Below are 16,780 nucleotides of genomic sequence, written 5' to 3' on the forward strand. Positions count from 1 at the left end.
ATTTGATACCTTACCCACTAAAGGGCTTAATAAAGAAACTAACCATTTTGATAATTTATATGTGATGGAGCCTACTGAACTCACTATAGGTCTTGCTGGAAAATTTTGTTTATGTGTTTTGATAAGTCCATACATATATGGCAATGAAGGGGACAAAGATGACAAACTTTTGATAAGAGAAATGTTACCTTTCAACAACAACTTCATTTGTTTATTGAAGTGAGAATTAACTGCTTCTAAGGGATTTTTACTAAGTTTAGAATATGTTGTGTTATCATTTAGAAGATCATTCATTTTAGATAAATAGTTACTTTGGTCTAAAATCACAACAGTGTTAGCCTTATCTGCTTTAGTAATATGTATGTCATTGACTCTTTTTTCTTTGTTTTAAGGTGTTAATAGCTCTTACAGATCTTTTAGGGCAATTAGGCTCCACTGGTTTTGACAAACTGGCATACACTAAACCCTTACAAATATTACACGAAAGTGCACTTGGATACTAATCGTGTTTCATTTTCTCCGTGGACTCATATGAATATATATATATATATATATATATATATATATATATATATATATATATATATATATATATATATATTTCTTTTTTTCTTTCATACTAATCGCCATTTCCCGCGTTAGCGAGGTACCGTTTAGAACAGAGAACTGGGCCTTTGAGGGAATATCCTCACCTGGCTCCCTTCTCTGGTCCCTCTTTTGAAAAATTAAAAAAAAAAAAAAAACGAGAAGGGAGGATTTCCAGCCCCCCGCCGCTCCCTCCCCATTTAGTCGCCTTCTACGACACGCAGGGGACATGTGGGAAATATGCTTATTATTTCTTTTTCATTATTAATATTATTATTTCTTTTTCATTATTTTTTGTCGCTGTCTCCCGCGTTAGCGATGTAGCGCAAGGAAATAGACGAAAGAATGGCCCAACCAACCCACATACACACGCATATACATAAACGCCCACACACGCACATATACATACCTACACATTTCAACACCTACATACATATACATCTACACAGACATATGAATATATACTATATTCATTTTATATATTATACTTTGTCGCTGTCTCCCGCGTTTGCGAGGTAGCGCAAGGAAACAGACGAAAGAAATGGCCCAACCCCCCCCCCCCCTCCCATACACATGTATATACATACGTCCACACACGCAAATATACATACCTACACAGCTTTCCATGGTTTACCCCAGACGCTTCACATGCCTTGATTCAATCCACTGACAGCACGTCAACCCCTGTATACCACATCGCTCCAATTCACTCTATTCCTTGCCCTCCTTTCACCCTCCTGCATGTTCAGGCCCCGATCACACAAAATCTTTTTCACTCCATCTTTCCACCTCCAATTTGGTCTCCCTCTTCTCCTCGTTCCCTCCACCTCCGACACATATATCCTCTTGGTCAATCTTTCCTCACTCATTCTCTCCATGTGCCCAAACCACTTCAAAACACCCTCTTCTGCTCTCTCAACCACGCTCTTTTTATTTCCACACATCTCTCTTACCCTTACGTTACTCACTCGATCAAACCACCTCACACCACACATTGTCCTCAAACATCTCATTTCCAGCACATCCATCCTCCTGCGCACAACTCCATCCATAGCCCACGCCTCGCAACCATACAACATTGTTGGAACCACTATTCCTTGAAACATACCCATTTTTGCTTTCCGAGATAATGTTCTCGACTTCCACACATTCTTCAAGGCCCCCAGAACTTTCGCCCCCTCCCCCACCCTATGATCCACTTCCGCTTCCATGGTTCCATCCGCTGCCAGATCCACTCCCAGATATCTAAAACACTTCACTTCCTCCAGTTTTTCTCCACTCAAACTCACCTCCCAATTGACTTGACCCTCAACCCTACTGTACCTAATAACCTTGCTCTTATTCACATTTACTCTTAACTTTCTTCTTCCACACACTTTACCAAACTCAGTCACCAGCTTCTGCAGTTTCTCACATGAATCAGCCACCAGCGCTGTATCATCAGCGAACAACAACTGGCTCACTTCCCAAGCTCTCTCATCCACAACAGACTTCATACTTGCCCCTCTTTCCAAAACTCTTGCATTTACCTCCCTAACAACCCCATCCATAAACAAATTAAACAACCATGGAGACATCACACACCCCTGCCGCAAACCTACATTCACTGAGAACCAATCACTTTCCTCTCTTCCTACACGTACACATGCCTTACATCCTCGATAAAAACTTTTCACTGCTTCTAACAACTTTCCTCCCACACCATATATTCTTAATACCTTCCACAGAGCATCTCTATCAACTCTATCATATGCCTTCTCCAGATCCATAAATGCTACATACAAATCCATTTGCTTTTCTAAGTATTTCTCACATACATTCTTCAAAGCAAACACCTGATCCACACATCCTCTACCACTTCTGAAACCACACTGCTCTTCCCTAATCTGATGCTCTGTACATGCCTTCACCCTCTCAATCAATACCCTCCCATATAATTTACCAAGAATACTCAACAAACTTATACCTCTGTAATTTGAGCACTCACTCTTATCCCCTTTGCCTTTGTACAATGGCACTATGCACGCATTCCGCCAATCCTCAGGCACCTCACCATGAGTCATACATACATTAAATAACCTTACCAACCAGTCAACAATACAGTCACCCCCTTTTTTAATAAATTCCACTGCAATACCATCCAAACCTGCTGCCTTGCCGGCTTTCATCTTCCGCAAAGCTTTCACTACCTCTTCTCTGTTTACCAAATCATTTTCCCTAACCCTCTCACTTTGCACACCACCTCGACCAAAACACCCTATATCTGCCACTCTATCATCAAACACATTCAACAAACCTTCAAAATACTCACTCCATCTCCTTCTCACATCACCACTACTTGTTATCACCTCCCCATTTGCGCCCTTCACTGAAGTTCCCATTTGCTCCCTTGTCTTACGCACTTTATCTACCTCCTTCCAGAACATGAATATATACATATGCACATATTCATACATGCTGCCTTCATCCATTCCCGCCGCCACCCCACCACACCTGAAATGACACCCACCTCCCCGGCATGCGCGCGAGGTAGCTCTAGGAAAAGACAACAACAAAGACCACATTCGTTCACACTCAGTCTCTAGCTGTCATGTATAATCAACGAAACCACAGCTCCCTTTCCACATCCAGGGCCCACAAAACTTACCATGGTTTACCATAGAAGGTTCACATGCCCTGGTTCAATCCACTGACAGCACGTCGACCCCAGTATACCACATCGTTCCAATTCACTCTATTTCTTGCACGCCTTTCACCCTCATCTGTGTTCAGGCACCGATCGCACGAAATCTTTTTCACTCCATCCTTCCACCTCCAATTTGTTCTCCCACTTCTCATTCCCTCCACCTCTGACACATATATCCTCTTTGTCAATGTTTCCTCACTCATTCTCTCCATGTGACCTAACCATTTCAAAACACCCTCTTCTGCTCTCTCAACCACACTCTTTTTATTACCACACATCTCTCTTACCCTATCATTACTTACTCGATCAAACCACCTCACACCACATATTGTCCTCAAGCATCTCATTTCCAACACATCCATCCTCCTCCGCACAAACCTATCTATAGCCCACGCCTCGCAGCCATATAACATTGTTGGAACCACTATTCCTTCAAACATACCCATTTTTCCTTTCCGAGATAATGTTCTCGCTTTCCACACATTCTTCAACGCTCCCAGACTTTAGCCCCGTCCCACACCCTGTGATTCACTTCCGCTTCCATGGTTCCATCAGCTGCCAAATCCACTCCCAGATATCTAAAATACTTTACTTCCTCCAGTTTTTCTCCATTCAAACTTACCTCCCAATTTACTTGGTATTGCTGTGAAATCTATTAAAAAAGGGGTGACTGTATTATTGACTGGTTGGTAAGGTTATTTAATGTATGTATGACTCATGGTGAGGTGCCTGACGACTGGCGGAATGCGTGCATAGTGCCATTGTACAAAGGCAAAGGGGATAAGAGTGAGCGTTCAAACTACAGAGGTATAAGTTTGTTGAGTATTCCTGGTAAATTATATGGAAGGGTATTGATTGAGAGGGTGAAGGCATGTACAGAGCATCAGATTGGGGAAGAGCAGTGTGGTTTCAGAAGTGGTAGAGGATGTGTGGATCAGGTGTTTGCTTTGAAGAATGTATGTGAGAAATACTTAGAAAAACAAATGGATTTGTATGTAGCATTTATGGACCTGGAGAAGGCATATGATAGAGTTGATAGAGATGCTCTGTGGAAGGTAATAAGAATATATGATGTGGGAGGTAAGTTGCTAGAAGCTGTGAAAAGTTTTTATCGAGGATGTAAGGCATGTGTACGTTTAGGAAGAGAGGAAAGTGATTGGTTCTCAGTGAATGTAGGTTTGCGGCAGGGGTGTGTGATGTCTCCATGGTTGTTTAATTTGCTTATGGATGGGGTTGTTAGGGAGGTGAATGCAAGAGTTTTGGAAAGAGGGACAAGTATGAAGTCTGTTGTGGATGAGAGAGCTTGGGAAGTGAGTCAGTTGTTCGTTGATGATACAGCGCTGGTAGCTGATTCGGGTGAGAAACTGCAGAAGCTGGTGACTGAGTTTGGTAAAGTGTGTGAAAGAAGAAAGCTGAGAGAAAATATGAATAAGAGCAAGTTAATTTGGTTCAGTAGGGTTGAGGGACAAGTGTGTGTGTGTGTGTGTGTGTGTGTGTGTGTGTGTGTGTGTGTGTGTGTGTGTGTGTGTATATATATATATATATATATATATATATATATATATATATATATATATATATACACACAGATATATACATGTACACACACGTACAGAATTCATACTTGCTTCCTTTATTCATTCCCGTCGCCACCCCGCAACACATGAAATGACAACCCCCTTCCCCCGCATGCGCGCGAGGTAAAGACAACAAAACCCACATTCGTCTCCAGCTGTCATGTATAACGCACAGAAACCACGCCCCCCCCCCCCACATCCAAGCCCCACAAAACCCTCCATGGCCCACCAGTCACACATCCACCACAGAGCCCACCACACTACAGTAATGGTACCCCGAGCACACACACCTGACCTGTGCCAGTAATGGTACCCCGAGCACACACACCTGACCTGTGCCAGTAATGGTACCCCAGCACACACACCTGACCTGTGCCAGTAATGGTACCCCAGCACACACACCTGACCTGTGCCAGTAATGGTATCCCGAGCACACACACCTGACCTGTGCCAGTAATGGTACCCCAGCACACACACCTGACCTGTGCCAGTAATGGTACCCCGAGCACACACACCTGACCTGTGCCAGTAATGGTACCCCGAGCACACACACCTGACCTGTGCCAGTAATGGTACCCCAGCACACACACCTGACCTGTGCAAGTAATGGAACCCCAGCACACACACCTGACCTGTGCCAGTAATGGTACCCCAGCACACACACCTGACCTGTGCCAGTAATGGTATCCCAGCACACACACCTGACCTGTGCCAGTAATGGTATCCCGAGCACACACACCTGACCTGTGCCAGTAATGGTACCCCGAGCACACACACCTGACCTGTGCCAGTAATGGTACCCCAGCACACACACCTGACCTGTGCCAGTAATGGTACCCCAGCACACACACCTGACCTGTGCCAGTAATGGTACCCCGAGCACACACACCTGACCTGTGCCAGTAATGGTACCCCGAGCACACACACCTGACCTGTGCCAGTAATGGTAACCCGAGTACACACACCTGACCTGTGCCAGTAATGGTACCCCGAGCACACACACACCTGACCTGTGCCAGTAATGGTACCCCGAGTACACACACCTGACCTGTGCCAGTAATGGTACCCCGAGCACACACACCTGACCTGTGCCAGTAATGGTACCCCAGCACACACACCTGACCTGTGCCAGTAATGGTACCCCGAGTACACACACCTGACCTGTACCAGTAATGGTACCCCAGCACACACACCTGACCTGTGCCAGTAATCAGTTAACGAATCCTTTTATAACATTATCATACAACACTTCACACACCTGGCCCGCGGAACACTAAAACGTCCACGCTTCTTCTCATCAACAACTCAAACCTGAATAAGTTTGGCGAGAAAGTCGCCAAAAACATGGCCAGAGTGAGCCGGAAACCCGGGCCGCTCTGGCCGGGACGGCGCGAAAAACCCGCCAGTGTATCGCTTGACGCGTCGCCGCCCAACACTGAACCTCCCTCATCTGCATGTCGCCAGCTCTCACAACAAAAGCTATCGTCATGTAAAACAAAAGCTATCGTCATGCAGAACAAAAGCTACCGTCATGCAAAACAAAAGCTACCGTCATGTAAAACAAAAGCTATCGTCATGCAGAACAAAAGCTACCGTCATGCAGAACAAAAGCTACCGTCATGTAAAACAAAAGCTATCGTCATGCAGAACAAAAGCTATCGTCATGCAGAACAAAAGCTACCGTCATGCAAAACAAAAGCTACCGTCATGTAAAACAAAAGCTATCGTCATGCAGAACAAAAGCTCCCGTCATGCAGAACAAAAGCTATCGTCATGCAGAACAAAAGCTATCGTCATGGAGACCAACAGCTACCGTCATGCAAAACAAAAGCTACCGTCATGTAAAACAAAAGCTACCGTCATGCAAAACAAAAGCTACCGTCATGCAAAACAAAAGCTACCGTCATGCAAAACAAAAGCTCCCGTCATGTAAAACAAAAGCTACCGTCATGCAAAACAAAAGCTACCGTCATGCAAAACAAAAGCTACCGTCATGCAAAACAAAAGCTACCGTCATGTAAAACAAAAGCTATCGTCATGCAGAACAAAAGCTATCGTCATGCAGAACAAAAGCTACCGTCATGCAAAACAAAAGCTACCGTCATGTAAAACAAAAGCTACCGTCATGCAAAACAAAAGATACCGTCATGCAAAACAAAAGCTACCGTCATGCAGAACAAAAGCTCCCGTCATGCAAAACAAAAGCTCCCGTCATGCAAAACAAAAGCAACCGTCATGCAGAACAAAAGCTACCGTCATGCAGAACAAAAGCTACCGTCATGCAAAACAAAAGCTCCCGTCATGCAAAACAAAAGCAACCGTCATGCAGAACAACAGCTACTGTTTATCACAACTGTAACTTAGCTTCATAATAGATAGACAGCTAAGAATGCATATGTTGAATAGTCCATAAACGTATGATAATTCGTACTGTTAATGTGTCACATAATCATGATTCATAATAGTCCATAACAGTATGATAATTCGTATTGTTAATGTGTGACATAATCATGAATCATAATAGTCCATAAACGTATGATAATTCGTATTGTTAATGTGACATAATCATGAATCATAATAGTCCATAACAGTATGATAATTCGTATTGTTAATGTGTGACATAATCATGATTCATAATAGTCCATAACAGTATGATAATTCGTATTGTTAATGTGTGACATAATCATGATTCATAATAGTCCATAACAGTATGATAATTCGTATTGTTAATGTGACATAATCATGAATCATAATAGTCCATAACAGTATGATAATTCGTATTGTTAATGTGTGACATAATCATGATTCATAATAGTCCATAACAGTATGATAATTCGTATTGTTAATGTGTGACATAATCATGAATCATAATAGTCCATAAACGTATGATAATTCGTATTGTTAATGTGACATAATCATGAATCATTATAGTCCATAACAGTATGATAATTCGTATTGTTAGTGTGACATAATCATGAATCATAATAGTCCATAAAAGTATGATAATTCGCATTGTTAATGTGTGACATAATCATGAATCATAATAGTCCATAAACGTATGATAATTCGTATTGTTAATGTGTGATATAATCATGAATCATTATAGTCCATAACAGTATGATAATTCGTATTGTTAGTGTGACATAATCATGAATCATAATAGTCCATAACAGTATGATAATTCGCATTGTTAATGTGTGACATAATCATGAATCATAATAGTCCTTAAACGTATGATAATTCGTATTGTTAATGTGTGACATAATCATGAATCATAATGGTCCATAAACGTAAGATAATTCGTATTAATGTGTAACATAATCATGAATCATAATAGTCCATAAACGTATGATAATTCGTAGTTAATGTGTGACATAATCATGAATCATAATAGTCCATAAACGTATGATAATTCGTATTGTTAACGTCTAACATAATTATGAATCATAATAGTCCATAAACGTTTGATAATTCGTATTGTTAATGTGTGACATAATCATGAATCATAATAGTCCATAAACGTATGATAATTCGTATTGTTAATGTGACATAATCATGAATCATAATAGTCCATAACAGTATGATAATTCGTATTGTTAATGTGACATAATCATGAATCATAATAGTCCATAACAGTATGATAATTCGCATTGTTAATGTGTGACATAATCATGAATCATAATAGTCCATAAACGTATAATTCGTATTGTTAATGTGTGACATAATCATGAATCATTATAGTCCATAACAGTATGATAATTCGTATTGTTAATGTGTGACATAATCATGAATCATAATAGTCCATAATAGTATGATAATTCGTATTGTTAGTGTGACATAATCATGAATCATAATAGTCCATAACAGTATGATAATTCGTATTGTTAATGTGTGACATAATCATGAATCATAATAGTCCATAAACGTATGATAATTCGTATTGTTAATGTGACATAATCATGAATCATAATAGTCCATAACAGTATGATAATTCGTATTGTTAATGTGTGACATAATCATGAATCATAATAGTCCATAAACGTATGATAATTCGTATTGTTAATGTGTGACATAATCATGAATCATAATAGTCCATAAACGTATGATAATTCGTATTGTTAACGTCTAACATAATTATGAATCATAATAGTCCATAAACGTTTGATAATTCGTATTGTTAATGTGTGACATAATCATGACTCATAATAGTCCATAAACGTATGATAATTCGTATTGTTAATGTGTGCCATAATCATGACTCATAATAGTCCATAACAGTATAATAATTCGTATTGTTAATGTGTGACATAATCATGAATCATAATAGTCCATAAACGTATGATAATTCGTATTGTTGTGTGACATAATCATGAATCATTATAGTCCATAACAGTATAATTCGTATTGTTAATGTGTGACATAATCATGAATCATAATAGTCCATAACAGTATGATAATTCGTATTGTTAGTGTGACATAATCATGAATCATAATAGTCCATAACAGTATGATAATTCGTATTGTTAATGTGTGACATAATCATGAATCATAATAGTCCATAACAGTATGATAATTCGTATTGTTAATGTGTGACATAATCATGAATCATAATAGTCCATAACAGTATGATAATTCGTATTGTTAATGTGTGACATAATCATGAATCATAATAGTCCATAAACGTATGATAATTCGTATTGTTAATGTGTGACATAATCATGAATCATAATAGTCCATAAACGTATGATAATTCGTATTGTTAACGTCTAACATAATTATGAATCATAATAGTCCATAAACGTTTGATAATTCGTATTGTTAATGTGTGACATAATCATGAATCATAATAGTCCATAAACGTATGATAATTCGTATTGTTAACGTCCAACATAATTATGAATCATAATAGTCCATAAACGTATGATTTGTATTGTTAATGTGTGACATAATCATTAATCATAATAGTCCATAAACGTATGATAATTCGTATTGTTAATGTGACATAATCATGAATCATAATAGTCCTTAAACGTATGATAATTCGTATTGTTAATGTGTGACATAATCATGAATCATAATGGTCCATAAACGTAAGATAATTCGTATTAATGTGTAACATAATCATGAATCATAATAGTCCATAAACGTATGATAATTCGTAGTTAATGTGTGACATAATCATGAATCATAATAGTCCATAAACGTATGATAATTCGTATTGTTAATGTGTGACATAATCATGAATCATAATAATCCATAAACGTATGATAATTCGTATTGTCAATGTCTAACATAATCATGAATCATAATAGTCCATAAACGTATGATAATTCGTATTGTTAACGTGTGACATAATCATGAATCATAATAGTCCATAAACGTATGATAATTCGTATTGTTAATGTGTGACATAATCATGAATCATAATAGTCCATAAACGTATGATAATTCGTATTGTTAACGCGTGACATAATCATGAATCATAATAGTCCATAAACGTATAATTCGTATTGTTAATGTGTGACATAATTAAGAATCATATAACATCATTACGAGCGGTCTGAGATCTTCCTGGGGTAAGAAACTACAGATCCCAGGACGACCTGCGTTGTACTGTGGGTCGGGGCCAGTCGTCAACCACCATTGTATTACAGGAGAGGTCATGACCTCTCCTGTCTATCGAGAGGTCAACCAGTCTATCGAGACACCTGGCGGCACCAGAGTGCACTAACTGGGTACAAATACAGTCTGAAGTAAGCGTAAATACAGGAGGCGTTTAGCGTGCGTTGTGCGACCGTACGACTCTTCAGTACGACCATTGAACACGATGGTACGACCTCTGGGTATGATGACCTGACCTGTGTGACCTGACCAGCGACGGTAAGTGTCCTCATGATCCAGTACTGTACTCGTCTGCTACACCTGACTGACTGGTAAGATGTAAACAACTGAGAGAGGTAGACAGGTAGATATATCCTCCAGAGAGAAATGCTGTAGATGTACATCTACCCTTAATGTAGATATACGTCTACCTTTACTGTAGATATACATCTACCTTTACTGTAGATATACATCTACCTTTACTGTAGATATACATCTACCCTTAATGTACATATACGTCTACCTTTACTGTAGATATACATCTACCTTTACTGTAGATATACATCTACCTTTACTGTAGATATACATCTACCTTTACTGTAGATATACATATACCTTTACTGTAGATATACATCTAACTTTACTGTAGATATACATCTACCTTTACTGTAGATATACATCTACCTTTACTGTAGATATACATCTACCTTTACTGTAGATATACATCTACCTTTACTGTAGATATACATCTACCTTTACTGTAGATATACATCTACCTTTACTGTAGATATACATCTACCTTTACTGTAGATATACATCTACCTTTACTGTAGATATACATCTACCTTTACTGTAGATATACATCTACCTTTACTGTAGATATACATCTACCTTTACTATAGATATACATCTACCTTTACTGTAGATATACATCTACCTTTACTGTAGATATACATCTACCTTTACTGTAGATATACATCTACCTTTACTGTAGATATACATCTACCTTTACTGTAGATATACATCTACCTTTACTGTAGATATACATCTACCTTTACTGTAGATATACATCTACCTTTACTGTAGATATACATCTAACTTTACTGTAGATATACATCTAACTTTACTGTAGATGTGTCTACCTTTACTATAGGTCTACATCTACCACCTCTACCTATAAGTGAGGATATATCATTCTATAATAATGATGATAATGATGATAATGATCATCATTATAGACGGGTCTTCATCATCATGACAGAAGGAGGGAGGGAAGGAGGGAAGGGAGGGAGGGAAGGAGGGAGGGATGGAGGGAAGGGAGGGAGGGAGGGATGGAGGGAGGGAGGGATGGAGGGAGGGAGGGAGGGAGGGAGGGAGGGAAAGAGGGAGGGAGGGAGGGAGGGATGGAGGGAGGGATGGAGGGAGGGAGGGAAGGAGGGAGGGAAGGATGGATGGAGGGAGGGAGGGAGCGGGGTCACAGAGCGCCTCCCTGGGTACATAGTTGGGTTGAGTTGTGGTTGTGGAGGAGCAGCCAACTCCAGTCATGAACCAAATTCGTCTTCAACTATGTGGTTGGTATTGTGGGGGGGGGGGGGAACCACACCCTCTCCTGGGGGGTGTGGTCCTACCTCCCTCACACGGGTCGTATATTTCAATGCCTTGAGCACGACGGTACGACCCCTTGAGCACGACGGTACGACCCTTCAGCACGACGGTGCGACCCCTTGCGCATGAGCACGGGACCTTAACTACTGTACACACGGGACCTTAACTACTGTACACACGGGACCTTAACTACTGTACACACGGGACCTTAACTACTGTACACACGGGACCTTAACTACTGCACACACGGGACCTTAACTACTGTACACACGGGACCTTAACTACAGTACACACGGGACCTTAACTACTGTATTAACAAGATATCAAGAAGGTGAATCATTGATTGTGTGATGTAGAACACTACAGTAAGGTCACTACCTCCTCCTCACACACTGGCTGGCCTACAGTAAGGTCACTACCTCCTCCTCACACACTGGCTGGCCTACAGTAAGGTCACTACCTCCTCCTCACACACTGGCTGGCCTACAGTAAGGTCACTACCTCCTCCTCACACACTGGCTGGCCTACAGGAAGGTCACTACCTCCTCCCCACACACTGGCTGGCCTACAGGAAGGTCACTACCTCCTCCCCACACACTGGCTGGCCTACAGGAAGGTCACTACCTCCTCCCCACACACTGGCTGGCCTACAGGAAGGTCACTACCTCCTCCTCACACACTGGCTGGCCTACAGGAAGGTCACTACCTCCTCCTCACACACTGGCTGGCCTACAGTAAGGTCACTACATCCTCCTCACACACTGGCTGGCCTACAGTAAGGTCACTACCTCCTCCTCACACACTGGCTGGCCTACAGGGTCACTACCTCCTCCTCACACACTGGCTGGCCTACAGTAAGGTCACTACCTCCTCCTCACACACTGGCTGGCCTACAGTAAGGTCACTACCTCCTCCTCACACACTGGCTGGCCTACAGGAAGGTCACTACCTCCTCCCCACACACTGGCTGGCCTACAGGAAGGTCACTACCTCCTCCTCACACACTGGCTGGCCTACAGGAAGGTCACTACCTCCTTCTCACACACTGGCTGGCCTACAGTAAGGTCACTACCTCCTCCTCACACACTGGCTGGCCTACAGTAAGGTCACTACCTCCTCACACACTGGCTGGCCTACAGTAAGGTCACTACCTCCTCCTCACACACTGGCTGGCCTACAGGAAGGTCACTACCTCCTCCTCACACACTGGCTGGCCTACAGTAAGGTCACTACCTCCTCCTCACACACTGGCTGGCCTACAGGAAGGTCATTACCTCCTCCTCACACACTGGCTGGCCTACAGTAAGGTCACCACCTCCTCCTCACACACTGGCTGGCCTACAGTAAGGTCACTACCTCCTCCTCACACACTGGCTGGCCTACAGTAAGGTCACCACCTCCTCCTCACACACTGGCTGGCCTACAGTAAGGTCACTACCTCCTCCTCACACACTGGCTGGCCTACAGTAAGGTCACTACCTCCTCCTCACACACTGGCTGGGCTACAGGAAGGTCATTACCTCCTCCTCACACACTGGCTGGCCTACAGTGCAAAACATTCTCTCGTAGATCTTACGTGGCCAGGACAAATTATGAGAAATTTACATCACACAACACTTTCATAACTCTCTCTCTCTCTCTCTCTCTCTCTCTCTCTCTCTCTCTCGTAACACATCGTCAGAGAATGAATACAATCTTCCTTTTGCTGTACGATCCACAATACATCAGACAGAGTGAACTTTGAGCCATCAAAAATTGTTTCCAGGATCAAGTTATCTTATACACACTGTATCATTCTGAGGCCCAGGAAAACTTACCTTAATGAACAGATGGTCTTATTACCGTACCTGAGCCACACTGTATCATTCTGAGGCCCAGGAAAACTTACCTTAATGAACAGATGGTCTTATTAACGTACCTGAGCCACACTGTATCATTCTGAGGCCCAGGAAAACTTACCTTAACGAACGGACGGTCTTATTACCGTACCTGAGCCACAATGTATCATTCTGAGGCCCAGGAAAACTTACCTTAACGAACGGACGGTCTTATTACCGTACCTGAGCCACACTGTATCATTCTGAGGCCCAGGAAAACTTACCTTAATGAACATATGGTCTTATTAACGTACCTGAGCCACACTGTATCATTCTGAGGCCCAGGAAAACTTACCGTCCACTAACATGTTCCCTAGCACCAGCAGGACCTCAGCCTACCTCACCCCTGCCACACGGCCAGACAGGGAGCCACATACACGCACGGTGCTATGGTCTCTGGGTGATCTTGGACCCTGGAGGTGAGGTCTCCATTGCATTTCGACTGGTGGCTCAAAACTGACGTGGTCGGGTAATAACAGCCCGGAGAACCAACCAGTCAGTCCAGAAGGTAGGAAACCAACCAGTCAGTCCAGGAGGTAGGAAACCAACCAGTCAGTCCAGGAGGTAGGAAACCAACCAGTCAGTTCAGGAGGTAGGAAACTAACCAGTCAGTTCAGGAGGTAGGAAACCAACCAGTCAGTCCAGGAGGTAGGAAACCAACCAGTCAGTCCAGGAGGTAGGAAACCAACCAGTCAGTCCAGAAGGTAGGAAACCAACCAGTCAGTCCAGGAGGTAGGAAACCAACCAGTCAGTCCAGGAGGTAGGAAACCAACCAGTCAGTTCAGGAGGTAGGAAACTAACCAGTCAGTCCAGGAGGTAGGAAACTAACCAGTCAGTTCAGGAGGTAGGAAACCAACCAGTCAGTCCAGGAGGTAGGAAACTAACCAGTCAGTCAACTAACCAGTCAGTTCAGGAGGTAGGAAACCAACCAGTCAGTCCAGGAGGTAGGAAACTAACCAGTCAGTTCAGGAGGTAGGAAACCAACCAGTCAGTTCAGGAGGTAGGAAACCAACCAGTCAGTCCAGGAGGTGTAGGAAGGCGGGCTGGGTGTGAGCCTACCCTCCAGTAAGAGTAAGGTCCACCATGATATATCCTCACTACCTACCTACATTTCCTCCCTTCATAAACTTTGGTACTTTTCTTTTGCCTCACATTTTTCCCATCCTTCCCTCTCACCCCCCCAGCTTTTACCTTCAGTTTTCAATATGTATAAAGTTTCTTTTTTCCTAAACGTCCCGTTCTGATCCTTCATATTTTTCAACTCTACTCTTGTGTCTCGTATTTTCCAGTCTCTCTCTCTACTTTCTTACTCACACATTTTTCAGTTTTGCGATCGTTTGAAACTGTTATTGTTCAAGGCTTCATATTTTCCTCTTCATATTTTCGTCTTTTGCTCTTTACAGTCATGGTTCAGGTGGTCCTCTCTGGTTCTGGCCTCTGTTGTGACCTGGATTATAACCACTACAACACTCCTGGGCTCATACTACCCCTCACAACCACCACTGAGCTCACATTACCCCCCCCCGTCTCTCTCTCAGACACAGCCACACAAGAACAACTGATCGCCACACGTACCTCAGCTGCGATGTATGCTGGGATGACAGAGAGCAGCAGCTGCTCCTGCTGCTCCCGCTCGCACTCCAGCTTCACCCGGGCTTCGATCACCTCGCGGGTGGAGCTGCGGGCGTGGTTGTGCGACTGGGCAGCGTCCCAGTCCAACCACCAGCCTAGGATGTGAGCCGCCAGCATCATCAGCAAACAGCCCACGATCTGGCGCCACACAAGGGAGGGAGGGGGAAGAAGAAGAGAGTACGTTAGTTTCCATCTCAGGTACGATAGTGTTATGTGATGGGTCTGTTGTGATGCATACGATAGTTAAGAATACTTGTACAGTTTGATACGTTCACAAATTCCTAAAGTTAACCTCTCGAGCAGGAGGAAACGACCCTTGTGGATCCTTCAGGCTCAGGTCAAAGGTCAAGCCGATCATATCCAAGGGTCGTCGTCGTACTCAAGGGTCGCACCGTCGTACTCAAGGGTCATACTGTCGTGCTCAATGTTCGTACCGTCGTACTCAAGGGTCGTACCAATCGTACTCAAGGGTCGAACCAATCGTACTCAAGGGTCGTACCGTCGTACTCAAGGGTCGTACCGTCGTACTCAAGGGTCGTCGTCGTACTCAAGGGTCGTACCAATCGTACTCAAGGGTCGTACCGTCGTGCTCAAGGGTCATACCAATCGTACTCAAAGGTCGTACCAATCGTACTCAAGGGTCGTACCAATCGTACTCAAGGGTCGTACCGTCGTACTCAAAGGTCGTACCAATCGTACTCAAGGGTCGTACCGTCGTACTCAAGGGTCGCACCGTCGTACTCAAGGGTTGTACCATCGTGCTCAACGGTCGTACCGTCGTCGTACTCAAGGGTCGTACCAATCGTACTCAAGGGTCGAACCAATCGTACTCAAGGGTCGTACCGTCGTACTCAAGGGTCGTACCAATCGTACTCAAGGGTCGTACCGTCGTGCTCAAGGGTCATACCAATCGTACTCAAGGGTCGTACCAATCGTACTCAAGGGTCGTACCAATCGTACTCAAGGGTCGTACCGTCGTACTCAAGGGTCGTACCAATCGTACTCAAGGGTCGAACCAATCGTACTCAAGGGTCGTACCGTCGTACTCAAGGGTCGTACCGTCGTGCTCAAAAGGTGAAGAAAACAATGTAATTCTGCTGAAATCTGCAAGAGACGCACACATCACGAAATGCATAACACTGTGTACAATATTTCACGCCTCGCCTCACATTACAACACCCACGATCATCATCTCTGGTAACGTGTGTATATGTTCA

At 42.9% G+C, this 16,780-nt stretch overlaps 1 protein-coding gene across 1 annotated transcript in view; it reads right to left on the minus strand.

The window, feature by feature from the left end:
* Window positions 1-16,780, minus strand: part of LOC139748215 (adenylate cyclase type 2-like) — a 447,407-nt gene that overhangs the window by 277,329 nt on the left and 153,298 nt on the right. Inside the window, exon 5 of the mRNA XM_071661039.1 lies at window positions 15,507-15,701. Coding sequence (XP_071517140.1) covers window positions 15,507-15,701 — 195 coding nt within the window. The remainder of the gene's footprint in view (window positions 1-15,506; window positions 15,702-16,780) is intronic.

The sequence above is a fragment of the Panulirus ornatus genome, chromosome 73 (genome assembly GCF_036320965.1).
Source record: "Panulirus ornatus isolate Po-2019 chromosome 73, ASM3632096v1, whole genome shotgun sequence".
Taxonomy (NCBI): domain Eukaryota; kingdom Metazoa; phylum Arthropoda; class Malacostraca; order Decapoda; family Palinuridae; genus Panulirus; species Panulirus ornatus.